We start from the raw sequence: 12,554 nt of genomic DNA on the forward strand, positions 1-12,554 counted from the left end.
TAACAGAGGATATTCACGGATTTAGGGTCTGTTCCCCAAACTCCCTTCCTTAACTAAGATAAATGTGGCATTCTCTAACTCGGGGTTTCTACTTCACTACCCTATATGGTAGTGATACCATTCTAACTTTCCCATTTAGAAAGAGCTTGAGCTAACTTTACTCGTATATTGATTTGGCGTCGCTCCTGCTGGCTTTCAACCTAGATAAATGCTTCTAAATTATCTGTTCTGCATGAAATTCCTCCCTCCCAGTCGCCTTTAGTAGGAGTTAAACTTTGTACAAGCAGTCACATAAACAACCTTCACATCCACATTCAGCCGAGTAGGATTTGTGCAAGCCTTCATTAACCTAAACAAAGATACTTTATAACTTTAAAATATTTTTCAAATTGAATGAGATATTTCTCGCGGCAGTGATTATCTTCCCATACCTTTCTCTTTCACCAGGGGTTGTTGCAAAGCTTGGGTCTTGCAAACACTGCATATTATAAAATTATAAGTTGAAGCTATTCATTGTTTGAGAGCCAGGATGTTAACATCTGTGAGATGCAAGTGCTGAGCAGCTGATCCCAATATGTCAAGAATCAAGAAATGATGGTCACAAAGGAGAGATGTATATATATAGAGTATGAGAGGTTCACTTTTCCATTGTCTCTTACATTACCTACAAAGACTGGAGCCTGGGACAACGGAGAGAGAATATGCATGACCCAGTTCTGCTTTATCTGTATGTCTGACAGTGAAGAAGACATCTTGAAAAGACCCGTTGTTGGTGGTGCCTGAGAAGCGAAGGAAATCACAGCATCTTTTTGGGAAATCCAAGATTGGATATGGCACTTCCTTGGTTCCTTAACTGTGACCATCATTTAGCTGCTAAGCTTCTGTTAGGCTTTCCTTAGAAAAACCTACACAATCCTCAGCCAGACAACATCGTGTCATGAGGGTAGCTCCCTAGCTTACCATCAGCATATGGGTACACAGGCGTACTCTTGGCGCAGAGATAACTGAGTACTGTACTCTGTGTGTGTGTGTGATTTTTTTTTTTTTTTTGTAGAGCAGCAAGTATTATCCAGTAATCCAGGTTTATCTAGTAATCCTTGGGTGTATCTGCACTCTTTTGCCTGTCTCCAGGTTTTATTGGCCAGTTCCATGTAAAATCAAGTATCGAGTGCCTCTTCAACATAGGTGAAGTTGGAAATCATGGCAGCTGAGAATGGCGTACATTTTGGTAGGGACCACCTGATTAGAAGAACAGCCACAAAGATATTTGACTGGAGTCTGCAGGGACATAACATCTGGTACCACCATTCCTCTGATACTAGGTGTCCTAAAAGGGCCTGCTGAATTAGCCAAAGTGCTTACAATACTTGCAGCGCATTTAGCAATGACCGCCGCTGCCATGGCTTTACGGCACATTTGTCCTTTACCTTTTACTTAGAGGAAAATGAATAAGCTTAGCTACCTCTAGGAAACAGCACTTAGAGGAAGATGAGTAAGCTTTGCTATCTAAATGAAACTGCACATGCCCTTGTTTAACTGCCCTTTTAACTGTCCCATCTCACTATTGCTTTCAAGTCCTCTGTGGTAATAATTGATGCATCGGGCCATAGGAGGTCAAAAGAGTTGCTGGAATGAACACCTGCTTCTTCCTCGGCTACTGAAAATGCCTAGGATCAGGATCTGTGTGCAGCTGTATCAAGACCTGGTATAGTGCGTAGCGGGTTATCGACCTTTGAATTATACTTTCATGGTTAAAAAATATATATGTACATACATCTACGAAGAAAATGCACTAGATAATTCGATAAGTAATGCTTTGCTAGTTTTAAGCAATTCTCTATGTAGTTTATCCACTCTAATTAAATATGTAAGCATAAGTGAAAATGAAAGGTATGTTAACCCTTAAATACAAGCATTTCCTTAAAATTTTATTTTCTTTCTTAGGTTGACAGAGAACTCCAAACTAGCTACGTCGAGTTTCATGGGCCTCGCGTCAGCTTCTACCGGCCATCCTCTCTCTCCCAGTTGTTACAACTCAAGTCACGTCATCCAGCTGCAAAAATTATAGTTGGCAATACTGAAGTCGGTTAGTCACAACAATTTGAGATTCGTCTTTTAGTTCTAATCGTAGATTTACTTTAATACCGAGATGGTTCGTGAATTCAGTACAGGACGGAAAAGTACTTGTAATTTTTAAGTCATTCTTAAGCTCGTAGCACAGATGTCTCTTTTTAGATCTTTATTCCCCATATAAAAAATGGGAAAAAAGCACGTTAAAACGAAGAATTTCCATAAGAATTGTTTTCTTCTATCCTTTTTTAAAACTGTTCATGACTTTAAAAAAAATGGAAGCCATCAGGGTACAACCTCAAGCTTGCTCGTAAATGCAACATCATGCAACGTCTTTATTTTTTGTTACCAAGTATTAGTTTTCTCGAATGCTCTTAATAAGTTCATACCAGTTTAAATTTCTAATTCTTTTCCACTATACTAATATTTTTTTTACACTTGTCATGCAGTAAAGCTTTCTTTAAAAACTATTTCATATCCTCAAGTTTTACTGAGATTTATTTTAAGAGGAAGAGCTTAATTTCCCTCAGACAGAAATCTGAAAGCTCTCCCAAAACAAACAATAAAAAGGACGTTCTGGCCGAATAATGGTGTTATGAATAAGTGAAAATATACAAGTTATATTAAGAAGTTTGTGTGTACGTTAAACCAATTGTAAATCATTCCTCTTAACGAGAAAATGCCTCGTTATTATTTGTAATGACGAATTTTTTTCTGACAAAGGAAAAAATTTTGTTCTTCCCGTAATTGGCGTTTTAACTTGCGAAATCTGCAAGTCATTAAAATAAAAAAATCTTACTAAATTATTATACTGTAAGTGAATTAGATGATATGCAAGTTGTCAACCGTTATTCAGATATCTGAGTTTCTGCTCTTACAGGTAGAAAGAATTCACTGAAATTTATTAGTGTTGCTCCCGCTAAATCTGTAAATATTACAGTAAAGTTCATGTACACTAGCGAGAGGCCAGCGCTACGCTATCACAAGCCTGAAACAAACCGCTCATTTTGGGTTTGCAGAGTTTGAGGGCAGGTTTGAAGGACTCCCTGTTTAAACGCGGCTCCCAGTCGTGAACTGGGTCCTTCCTCTTAAGGACTTCTTTTCGGGTGTTTCATTTATCTCATACAAATCAACGTTGCAAGACCTTTGGTCATCATCGCCAGTAATAAATAATGTGGCCTCAAGGGAATAAAAAACATAAAATTTCCAAGAATTTAGTAAAATGGTAAAAATAAATTGACGATATGTTATAAATTTTCAAGAAAATCAGCTTCCTCCACGAACTTCAAAATATTCTCTCCGGGATCCCAGGAAGGACCATAATTACCCTCTACATCAATGAACTCTGAGAAGAAACGATTTCTCAAGTTCCCAAGGCTGGGGCACTGAACCAGCGCAAAGTGCTACACGGAGACTGATGGCAATAATGCGAAATACATTTTCCCCTGAATGAATTCTTGGCATGGGAGAATTATGATACAACCTAAGTGATGCAGAGTACAGTACAAAAATAAAAAAAATATTTTAATCATCTGGAAAACAGAAATAAAGTAATAAAGAACATAAAATTAATGGGAAATCAAGCTGCAATGATTTTCTTATCAGATCTTCCAAGGAATCCTGCATTCCTCTTCTGGAGAGGACACTCCCTTTCAAGGGTGCCCTCAAAGAACTGGCCTCCCAAGGGAGCCTTTGGCCCTCACCCTTAGGGCCATCACCAGGCCCGCATCCCCAGTCTGGCAGGATGCCTGCCTTCTCCGAGGAAGCAGCCTCTGGGTCTGACCCTTCCCTTCAAGGCTGCCCTCAAGAGACTGGTGAGCACTGGGGGCTTTTGGGCCTCATCCTTGAGGTGCTTGGGCCCTCTCCAGGCCCTCTTCCCCAGCCTGGCAGAATACCTGCCTTCCTCTGAGGAAGCAGCCTCTGGGTCGGACCCTTCCCTTCAAGGCTGCCCTCAAGAGACTGGCAAGTCTTGGGGACTTTTGGCCTCATCCTTGAAGTTCTTGGACCCTCTCTAGGCCCACTTCCCCAGCCTGACAGGATACCTGCCTTCCTCTGGGGAAGCAGCCTCTGTGTCGGACCCTTCCCTTCAAGACTGCCCTTAGGAGACTGGCGAGCCTTGAGGGTTTTTTACTTTTTGGGCCTCATCCTTGAAGTTCTTGGTCCCTCTCCAGGCCCACTTCCCCAGCCTGGCAGGCATGCAGCCACACACACACACACACACACAGAAAGGCAGCCAAGGAAATTAATATAATAGATGCTACTAACACGTCAACAGATACAATATCATATTTTTTAGATCAATATCATGCAAAACGATCATGTTATTTGTTTAAAGAATCTGTAACACCTTGATAGAGAGAACCCATAAAATATTAAGGTGTCTTCATTCTTCCTTAATGATTCCTCATGGCCCGAGCAACGATTCTATTGTCACAAATTTTTTTCTTGTTAAATATTGATCACTTGTGAGATTGCAAAGCTCGAGCAAAATTTATAACTGAGATAGTTGAATAACTTATTTTATATAGAAAGAACAAAGATATATGTTTGTTATGTTCGTCAGGTCATTCATTTATTAGTCTTTGAAGTCATTTATTATTTTTTTTATTAAGATTACCCACATTGTAACCATTTCCATCCAGGAGTGGAGGTGAAATTCAAGAATCAGGTTTATCCCGTATTAATCAACCCAAGTAACGTAAACGAACTGACTGCCGTTGTGGAAAAGGACTCTGGAGTAGTTTTTGGGGCATCTGTTACACTGACAACGATTGAAGAAACTCTACGAGCTCAGGTTTCAAAGCAAGAAGGTGAGCGCCGTAAAACCTGCATGATTTTTGAAGAAACAAGTTTTGTTGAATATTCGTAAAGTATTTTTAATAATATTCTCGACATCTGAAGTAAAACTTTAATTTTTTCTTTTTTTTTTTTATCAGAATACAGGATCCGGATATTTTCTGCGATCCTCGAGATGCTACGATGGTTTGCGGGGAAGCAAATTAGGAACGCGGCGGTAAGTCTAAAATGTCATTTATCTGTAGAACTCTTAGATCCTCGTTGGATGAGTCGGTAGAGTTGCCGGCTAGCACTCTGCTAGGCCCGAGTTCGAGTCTCCGGCCAGCCAACGAAGAATTAGAGGAATTTATTTCTGGTGACAGAAATTCATTTCTCGGTATAATGTGGTTCGGATTCCACAATAAGCTGTAGGTCCCGTTGCTAGGTAACCAATTGGTTCTTAGCCACGTAAAATAAGTCTAATCCTTCGGGCCAGCCCTAGGAGAGCTGTTAAGAAGCTCAGTGGTCTGGTTAAACTAAGATATACTTAACTTTGTAGAACTCTTCCATTAATACCCCAGGGGAAAAAGAAGAAAACCTCAGGCCAACAATGTAGAGGTTTTACTCCAACATAAATTAGACATATTTCATGTGTCTGCGATGAACTACAATTCAGTTACATATTTTAATTGATTAATACATTACTTCTTTCTAGAACAAAAGAGACGAAGGATTTAAATTTCCTCTCACTTTCTGACTGCATTGATCATTTCTTGTCCTATTGTATGTCCTAGGTTATAATCCCTTTTAACCGTATTTAATTAAAGTCGGCCCTGCAGCACTTTTATATAAAAATTACTGTTATATACAGCTGTCGAAGTGTTTGTGGCCTTAGGACAAATTCTTAACTTTCTCTAGTAGGTTTATATGTAATAGCTCAGAGATATTTGTAACATAGACATGTTTACAAGCAAGTCTAAGAGAAAATGCCTCCTGCCTTAGTTTGATATTCCCAATACTGCTGCAGCATAACGCATGTTCAGGGTATGGCTGTGTACTTAGAGCAGAGCTTCCTGCATATCTCCAGAGAAATTATTAATGCGACTGACATGAAAATTTAGGTTATACTCTGTATCAGTTGTAATAATATGTGTTTGGAGTCTTAATTGTCACCCCAACAGTGATGAATATATATATATATTATTGCTATATATATATATAAAAATGTATACCTCATGTGAAGAGAAACTGCTAGTAAGAAAAACTGACTCATGTGAAGAGAAATCATAATGAAATCATCCGAAAGTGGACGTGGGGGTAGAGTGTTGAAACTGAATAGCAGCATGAATGAGCCAGGAAGGAGAAATGAATATTAGCTTAAGCTTCAGAGGAATGGTAGCGGTTGATTCCTACTATTTTGGGAAATATAATTTAATGGCCATCACAACAATAGTTAGGTTGCAAAAACATTCTTGAAGTAACAGTAGGCCTTGATAAATGGGGATATGGTTGTAAGTGTTGTGAGTCTGTAGTTAATTTGAAGCTGAAAACGGTTAAGCAGCTGACAAGCGTATGAACGATATATTATGTACATCCTGCTTGTTTAAATTCAGCCTTCATCAAGGTACTTACCATGGACGCACAATAGTGCTTTTGATAGATAGAATTGTACTGAATTGAAAATATTTTCAGGCAATTGGCGGTAACATCATGACTGGGTCACCCATTAGCGATCTCAACCCATTGTTGATGGCAGCTGGAGCAACGCTTACCCTCTGTTCTGAAGGTTTGAGTCTATTTTTAAGATACCAACATTAGTTCATCTCAGTTATGAGAAACTGAGAGCAACTTAGTAGTGTGTTTGAAAAAATGTAAAAGCTTTTGTTGATATGCAGAGTTCCATTACGTCTGTAATTCCATATATTATTTGTCTTAAAGTGTGAAATCCACTTGGGAGTTATTTGTGAAAATTAGGAAAATCAGTAATGGTCCAGAAAAAAATTCTTGAACAGTTCATATGAATCCGTTATTCATTGGTTATGATGATCTTGCGATTTCATGTCAATTTTCTTCTTCTTCCTCAGAGAGGGGAGAACGGCAGGTAATGATGGACCAGAGTTTCTTTACTGGCTACAGGAGAAATATTGTTCTGCCTGATGAGATTCTGCTGTCTGTCCACATTCCCTACACTAAAGAGGTAATGCCGTTTACTGCTTGGTTTTTATTTACAAAATATCTTAGAATCTGGAATTCTGCGTTTTATGTGTATTGTAAAAGTAAACATAACGACGTCGGGCTAGTACATAGTCACAACTTGTTAGTTGATTTTGTTTCTATGTATCGACCATATGAAGAGTTTTCTGGTCTTCGCGTTATTTGTGCTCATATTTTTACATTACATAGTTTGGTAATTCTTTTATTATGTAAATGTGACTTGTGTGTGTACTTAAACCATTACTGGACCACGTACAGTTCGTAACATATTTTTGTGAAATTGTCATGCGATGCTGATTTTAAAGTCAAGACTTGTGTGATGATGGACTCGAAACTTGCAGGGCGAGTACTTTTTCGGTTACAAACAAGCCAAGAGGAGAGATGATGACATCGCCATTGTCAATGCAGGAATGAAAGTCATCTTCGAACATGAAAGTGCTGTCGTCAAGAAGATAGATTTGGCCTTTGGTGGCATGGCCCCTACGACAGTTATGGCTCTAAGTACAATGAAGGTAAATTTCCTTCGTGTTTCAGCGTACCAATAGTCTGATAATGATTTAATCGGCTGTACTTCGTCAAATAATATGTATGGAGGGAATATATTTTTGTCTCTTTTTTCATGAAAAGATTAAATAAGAATCACAATAGCTGTACTTGATACCTACTCATTGCTTTAGGGGTCATATTTCAGAAACTGGTTGGAAGGAAATGGGAGCCTTTACTTTTAGAGGAAGCAACTACTTTGTTACTTGAAGATTTGCCTCTTCCGCCCTCTGCCCCCGGTGGAATGATTGAGTATCGAAGAGCTCTTACAATCAGGTATCTTGGAATATTATATACATGACGATCTATTTTATTAGTGTGAATTAAGTGTGCCTCAGAATAATCCTAAATAAAAATGTTATTAGCTACACTATTCTTGACTAGCTGGAAAAGTTTTTGGTTATTGTTATAAAATTTAGAAAAGCTTTTAGAATGCTGTCATGGTAATGGCTACAGGAATTGCCGTTTCTGTTTGTTGTAACGTTTAATTCTCTGAGAGTTCAAGAATATCAGAGCATGCAAAAGGTTTAAAATGTTTATTCACGGATGTTTAAATGTCATGCAAATCCAATTATAATTTTTGTTGCAGTTTTTTCCTGAAATTTTACTTGAGCGTTCGCGGACAGCTTAGCAAAAGGTTACCAGGATTAGTGCAGCCTTTGACTGACATGGAAGAGAGAGCAGTAAAATTGCATGAACACACTTCTCCAAAAAGCACCCAGATTTTCCAAAAGGTAAATTCCATCTTTTTTTCTATGGTCAGTCTTGGAAAATCATGAATTTATCATACTGTTTTATCTAACCATTTCGCTCTCAAAATTCATATTCTTTCTCCCGTAAATCTGTATAGTATTTACGTGGTACAGAATTTATGGTATGTGCAGATCCAGATGAGATTTGGTGTGAGTCTCAAAAATTTTATAAAGTGTTTGGAATGAGTTAGCAAATTAGTAAACACCAACGCATATTAACAAATGCCATCCAAAAGTCTCGGTTGATTCTTGACATCTGGTACTCTTAACCATGTTTTACAAATAACCCATTGTATATCAGTTATTTCATGATATTTCTATTACTTTTGTAGTATTTCCTCCACCTACTCCCCAGACTCATAACCCCTTGTTGTGGGCGGAAAACCACAGAAGACTACCATAGTACCTAAATTTGATTCTCGTAGGAGCATTTATAAAGTCATTATATATTTTGTAGGGATTTCTCACCTCTCATGAACTCCTTGTTTGCCCTTCTTGTCCTATTAGGAGTGGCCCAGATTAGGTTGACTCTCGGAAAGTACAGTGTCTCCATAAAGATAATGAGCCTATAGGAATATGTTTATGACCCATAAACAACCTGCAAAGGAAATTACTCCGTTCAAAAATGTTAGAGACCACAATGAGTCAAATTGTTAAAGCGTAAATTTTATCGAGAATGCCACATATAAACTCATCCTCCATCTACACTGTCTGATACCTTATCAGGATTAATGAAAGTAAAACCCAACCCTGAATTGAGAGGCCAAAAACCTTATGCAAAAGATTTTATAAAACTAGTAGGCAACCGGTATATGAAAGAAATCTATTAGAGGTGTTAGCTGTAATAACATAAATTGGCACACTAAAAGCAGTTTCCAGCAGATTACTGTATTTGGAAAAGAAGTTAAACTAGGTAGAATTATATTATGGAAACAGTATCTCCAGATCATATTCAGCAATATGTCAATGAGAAGACAAGGCCAAACTTTATAAAATTTGTTGAGATCCTTGCTAACCCTCCAAGGCTTCGTGTATGTAACAGCCGGGGTTCGAGAAGCAGTCAGCATATTGGGAGAACATTTAGCAGTCTGCAACAGCATGGACAGCCTAGATGAACACCTGTAAAATGAAAAATGAGAGCGAAATAAAGCAGTTAAACTTTGGCACTGAGATGCGTATTATGGTAGAAAATCTAGCTTGAAAAAATGTTTCTGTCACCTTTCAGCATGTAACAGTTCTGTTCCCTGTACAGTGAACATCTGTTTAGAGATCATTAAACAACCCGCACCCTTAACAAAATCCTATTAAATATCATATCCTAACCATCTGTGAGTAAGGTATTTGTCCCTGAGGAATTTCATGCCACATTTACTCGTTTCAAAACTTGGCAAAGACCCAAGCAAGGTAAACGATGACAGACCCATTTCTCACACAAGTTTTAACATAAATTGTTTGAAAAAAAATGCTAAATGCCAACCGAGTCTGAATCCCAAAGCAACACAGTTACCATAGATTCCTCATCTCATTTTGAAAGTCATGTTAGCAGAAGATATGAAGGGGAGCAAAATTATTAAATCTCAAAGTAAAACACTCGAGTCTCCTTTTGATAGAATTGCATTAAAGGCAATTCACTTAATTAGTAACCTTTCCTGTTCCTTAGACTTGCATTATTCTTCTAGATGCCCTGCGATTCCTTTCTTTGATTACTATTACATTTTGACGTGAAGGAAAGAATTCGATCTCCCCTCATTTGCTTTATTCAGATCAACAGTTAGTTTTTCTTTCCTCTGCAGACTAATTATGGAGATTTCTGACCCTACCTCCATTTCTATCTTTCTTAGGACTTATATTTCTGATAGAGATTACTTTATGCCATCCTAACCCAGTCGCTTATCGTCTTTTGTTTAGGTCTGTGTTAGTTAAGGTCATTAATTGCAAATTCTTACAGCTTTCACAAAAAAAATCATATCTGTGAACGAAACTGTCCATGATGATATGAAATGAGATTTTTCAATGGTTCTGTATGTGCACCTGCGTAAATTTTCAATGCTTTTTTAAAGGTTTCTTTTGATGGTTTTAAATGTATCATATCAGTGCAATGGTGCTTCATAACTGTGCAGGTGGACAAAAATATGCAGCAAACTGCTGTCCTTTTAAGTGTATGTCCGTTGCATCCAAGGTTACTTAGTGGCTGATGATTGTCCAGAACATAATTTTGTCCATATTTCTAGTTGTGAGTCAGATGAAGAGAGAATTTTTCTTCGTTCTGCAGGTTCCTACTGGCCAGAGTCAAATTGATCCAATTGGCCGACCAATGCCTCACACTTCGGCTTTGAAACAAGCGTCGGGAGAGGCCGTGTATGTTGATGACATGCCCCGTTTTGAAAATGAATTGTATGCTGGATTGGTCCTTTCAACTCGTGCCCATGCTAAGATAATATCCATCGACGAATCTTCAGCCATGAGTATAGATGGAGTGGAGAGATTCTTTTGCGCAAGAGATATGCCAAGTAAGTTGTTGTATATTTTTTTAGCCAGTACTGAAGACTACTATATAAAAGTATTTTTTACACTGGAGTTGTAAGTACAGTACTGTACTCAAAAGGTTATCACATTTGGTAATCACAACTAATTAGTATCTAATTGAATTATATATATATATATATATATATATATATATATATATATATATATATATATAATGGTAAAAAGTGACCAGTAGGTTCTATATACAATACTATATATGTATTTCAGCCTAAAGAGCAATATAAATAATTGCCTACTTGGCTATGATGGTGAGGATGGGTCTATTCCAGCTCTAATAAATATATCTGAATTCGACAGGTATATGTATGTACGAACAGCAATAGACTTTTAATCCTTCCCTTGGTCAGGTCGGCAACATGACCCTGATGTGATTATGGAATGTGGGTTCGTTTCCAGCCATCGGACATAATTGCTTCATTTATCTTGAGCTTGGATCCAAGGCTTTGTAGTGACAAGCTTATCAAAAAGAGTGCCAAGAATTCAACAAGAGGGCATTGTGGCTATTACAATTACACACACACACACACACACACACACACACATATATATATATATATATATATATATATATATATATATATATATATATATATATATATATATATATATATATATATATATATATATATATATATATATATATATATATATATACTCACTCACTCCAGTGGCTCTCGGGCCTCTTGGTAGCCCACGGCCGCTTACACCATACCTCTCCACGTTCCCCTGTTGAGAGCTGCATCTCTCCAGTTATTCTCAGGATCCTCCTCCACTCCCAATTCTCTTAGATCTGTGAACAAATTATGTTTCCATTTCATCCTCGGTCTCCCCACCGGTCTACTCCTTTCTACTGCTCCTGCCATAACCACTTTTGGCATTCTGCTCTGTTCCATTCTAACCACAACGTATTCTCTGCGATCTTTCAAAGCCATTTATTAGCGGTTGTCTAGTTAAATCTCTCATTTCATTGTTGTGCCTTCTTCTCCAAACACCTTCATTTATATTGTAAATGGGACCTGTTATTCTATGCAAAATGTTATTTTCAAAAACCAGTAGTTTCTATTCTTGACGTTTGATCAATGTCCAGGTCTCACAACCATATAATACTACTGGCCTGATAATGGTGCTGTAAATTCTTAATTTGGTAGACCTTGTGATGTTTTTGCCCTCTAAAAGATGTTGCAGACTGAAAAAGCATATGTTCCTTGCTATAATTCTAGCCAGAACCTCTCTCTCCATCTCATTTCTGGATATTACCATACTTATTAGATATTTAAATTCCCTCATGTTCTCAATATCTCCCATATTTTGTTGTTGCTGTTGATGATGGTTGTTCCTTGACAATCTAATCATTTTGGTTTTACTTCCACTGATCTCTAGTCCCACTCTGGCAGCAGTTTCTTTGTATGGTATATACAAGCGTTCTATATTTTGTATATCTGTACCTAAGATATATACAGTATACCTTTTGTGCATATATATATATATATATATATATATATATACTGTATACTGTATATGTGTGTGTATGTTTTCATATGTGTATGTATTTTATATATATATATATATATATATATATATATATATATATATATATATATATCTCTCTCAAATATAAGGAGCCCATAAAAACGCCAAAATGTGGAAAAAAAG

General features: G+C 37.4%; 1 protein-coding gene across 1 annotated transcript in view; it reads left to right on the plus strand.

Moving 5' to 3' along the window:
- The window catches only part of ry (xanthine dehydrogenase rosy), a 52,408-nt gene that overhangs the window by 25,823 nt on the left and 14,031 nt on the right, over positions 1-12,554 (plus strand). Inside the window, exons 7-15 of the mRNA XM_067103795.1 lie at positions 1,945-2,086; positions 4,713-4,880; positions 5,007-5,083; positions 6,538-6,631; positions 6,930-7,042; positions 7,401-7,571; positions 7,751-7,878; positions 8,192-8,336; positions 10,627-10,864. Coding sequence (XP_066959896.1) covers positions 1,945-2,086; positions 4,713-4,880; positions 5,007-5,083; positions 6,538-6,631; positions 6,930-7,042; positions 7,401-7,571; positions 7,751-7,878; positions 8,192-8,336; positions 10,627-10,864 — 1,276 coding nt within the window. The remainder of the gene's footprint in view (positions 1-1,944; positions 2,087-4,712; positions 4,881-5,006; positions 5,084-6,537; positions 6,632-6,929; positions 7,043-7,400; positions 7,572-7,750; positions 7,879-8,191; positions 8,337-10,626; positions 10,865-12,554) is intronic.

Source organism: Macrobrachium rosenbergii, chromosome 5 (genome assembly GCF_040412425.1).
Source record: "Macrobrachium rosenbergii isolate ZJJX-2024 chromosome 5, ASM4041242v1, whole genome shotgun sequence".
Lineage (NCBI taxonomy): Eukaryota > Metazoa > Arthropoda > Malacostraca > Decapoda > Palaemonidae > Macrobrachium > Macrobrachium rosenbergii.